General features: G+C 67.8%; 1 protein-coding gene across 1 annotated transcript in view; it reads left to right on the forward strand.

Moving 5' to 3' along the window:
• NKX6-3 (NK6 homeobox 3) overlaps positions 1 to 1,084 on the forward strand; it is a 4,775-nt gene extending 3,691 nt beyond the window's left edge. Inside the window, exons 2-3 of the mRNA XM_035888686.1 lie at positions 523 to 731; positions 808 to 1,084. Coding sequence (XP_035744579.1) covers positions 523 to 731; positions 808 to 1,038 — 440 coding nt within the window. The 3' untranslated portion in view covers positions 1,039 to 1,084. The remainder of the gene's footprint in view (positions 1 to 522; positions 732 to 807) is intronic.
• The last annotated feature ends 1,009 nt before the right edge of the window (positions 1,085 to 2,093 follow it).

A 2,093-nucleotide genomic window follows, 5' to 3' on the forward strand; every position in this document is an offset into this window, starting at 1 on the left:
AGGGGGGGCAGGATGGGTGCACCCACTGTCCCATGGGGAGCGCTGGCAGGCTCTGGGACAGGGGTGCTGGGTGCAGCTGCTCAGCACCTGCAGCCACGGTCCCCTTGGCCCCTCTCCAGGCGATGCTCTTGGAGCAGATGGGCCAGGCAGCTTGGCCATCCGCTCCCAGCACAGCTGTGAGCCGACCATCTCCGCCTGCCTTCCTGTCGAGCATCCTGCAAGGCGTGGGGCATGGGGCACAGTGCTCCCGGTGCTGCGTGGCCCCAGGGTCGTGCGCTGCTGCTGAGAACCCTTCCCCTCTCAGCACAACAAACGAGCTCTGTCCCCGAGCAGGAGGTGCGCAGGCTGGCTCTGGCTCTGTGGGTCTCGCCCTCCTGGCATGGGGCTGAAGCCTTGAAGCCAGAATATGGTTTTAATTTGGAGGGGAGCCGGTGTGGAGGGACTCTGTGGGCACCGAGGGCTGGTAGGGGTGCTGATGCCGTGTTCAGGAGGGGGAGAGCTGACCAGAGCCACGCGCTGCAGAGAGCCCAGGTGCTTACCCGCCTCTCTCCGCTCCTGCAGCCCCTGCTCACCTGGCCGACAGCATCCATAAGAAGAAGCACACGCGCCCAACCTTCACGGGGCACCAGATCTTTGCTCTGGAGAAGACTTTTGAGCAGACCAAGTACCTGGCGGGTCCGGAGAGAGCACGGCTGGCCTATTCCCTTGGCATGACTGAGTCCCAGGTGAAGGTGAGTGTGGGTCCCCACGTGGCACGGGGTGCGTGGTGTGGTGGCTGGGAACGGAGCCAGTCTCGTGGGGCGGCAGGTCTGGTTCCAGAACCGACGGACCAAATGGAGGAAGAAGAGCGCCCTGGAGCCCTCCTCATCCTCGCAGCGGGTGGGGGGCTCTGGTGGAGAGCGAGTGGCCTCTGAGACCGAGGACGACGAATACAACAAGCCCCTGGACCCTGACTCAGATGACGAGAAGATCCGGCTGCTGCTGAGGAAGCACCGCGCTGCCTTCTCGGTGCTGGGCTTGGGCGTGCACAGCAGCTGAGCGCTGGCACAGCCCACCCCTCTGGGCCGTGGGGCGCCTGGCCCGGCTGCCTGCTTCCCGACAGGGGGGTGACCCCCAGCAGATGCCCAGCTGTGGGGACGGGGAGGCTGCTGCCCCCCTCCTGGTGGCTCCTGCCCAGGGATCGTGGCTTGCAGGGCTGGGAACAGCACGTGTGGGCAGCGCCAGGCACGGCCGTGCTGTCGGCTTTCATGAAATAAAGGTCCCAGCCCCAGCCAAGTCCCAGCGCTTGCTTCGCGGGCGTGCGGTCCAGGGTGCCCTCGTGAGGCTGGGCTGGAGGAGGGGCTGGGATAGCACCTATGGGACAGGGTCTGCGTGCCAGGCAGGGGAAGGGGCCACGGCTGCTGTGCTGCGTGTGGGGCAGGAAGAGCCCCCAGGAGCACGGCAGCCCCTTCGCGGGCGTGCGGTCCAGGGTGCCCTCGTGAGGCTGGGCTGGAGGAGGGGCTGGGATAGCACCTATGGGACAGGGTCTGCGTGCCAGGCAGGGGAAGGGGCCACGGCTGCTGTGCTGCGTGTGGGGCAGGAAGAGCCCCCAGGAGCACGGCAGCCCCGCTGCCTTCTCGGTGCTGGGCTTGGGCGTGCACAGCAGCTGAGCGCTGGCACAGCCCACCCCTCTGGGCCGTGGGGCGCCTGGCCCGGCTGCCTGCTTCCCGACAGGGGGGTGACCCCCAGCAGATGCCCAGCTGTGGGGACGGGGAGGCTGCTGCCCCCCTCCTGGTGGCTCCTGCCCAGGGATCGTGGCTTGCAGGGCTGGGAACAGCACGTGTGGGCAGCGCCAGGCACGGCCGTGCTGTCGGCTTTCATGAAATAAAGGTCCCAGCCCCAGCCAAGTCCCAGCGCTTGCTTCGCGGGCGTGCGGTCCAGGGTGCCCTCGTGAGGCTGGGCTGGAGGAGGGGCTGGGATAGCACCTATGGGACAGGGTCTGCGTGCCAGGCAGGGGAAGGGGCCACGGCTGTGGTGCTGCGTGTGGGGCAGGAAGAGCCCCCAGGAGCACGGCAGCCCTGGGGACCACAGGGTTTTCCCGGGTTTGGGCGTGC

This window comes from Egretta garzetta, unplaced genomic scaffold, assembly GCF_000687185.1.
Source record: "Egretta garzetta isolate BGI_Z169 unplaced genomic scaffold, ASM68718v1 scaffold481, whole genome shotgun sequence".
Classification (NCBI taxonomy): Eukaryota; Metazoa; Chordata; class Aves; order Pelecaniformes; family Ardeidae; genus Egretta; species Egretta garzetta.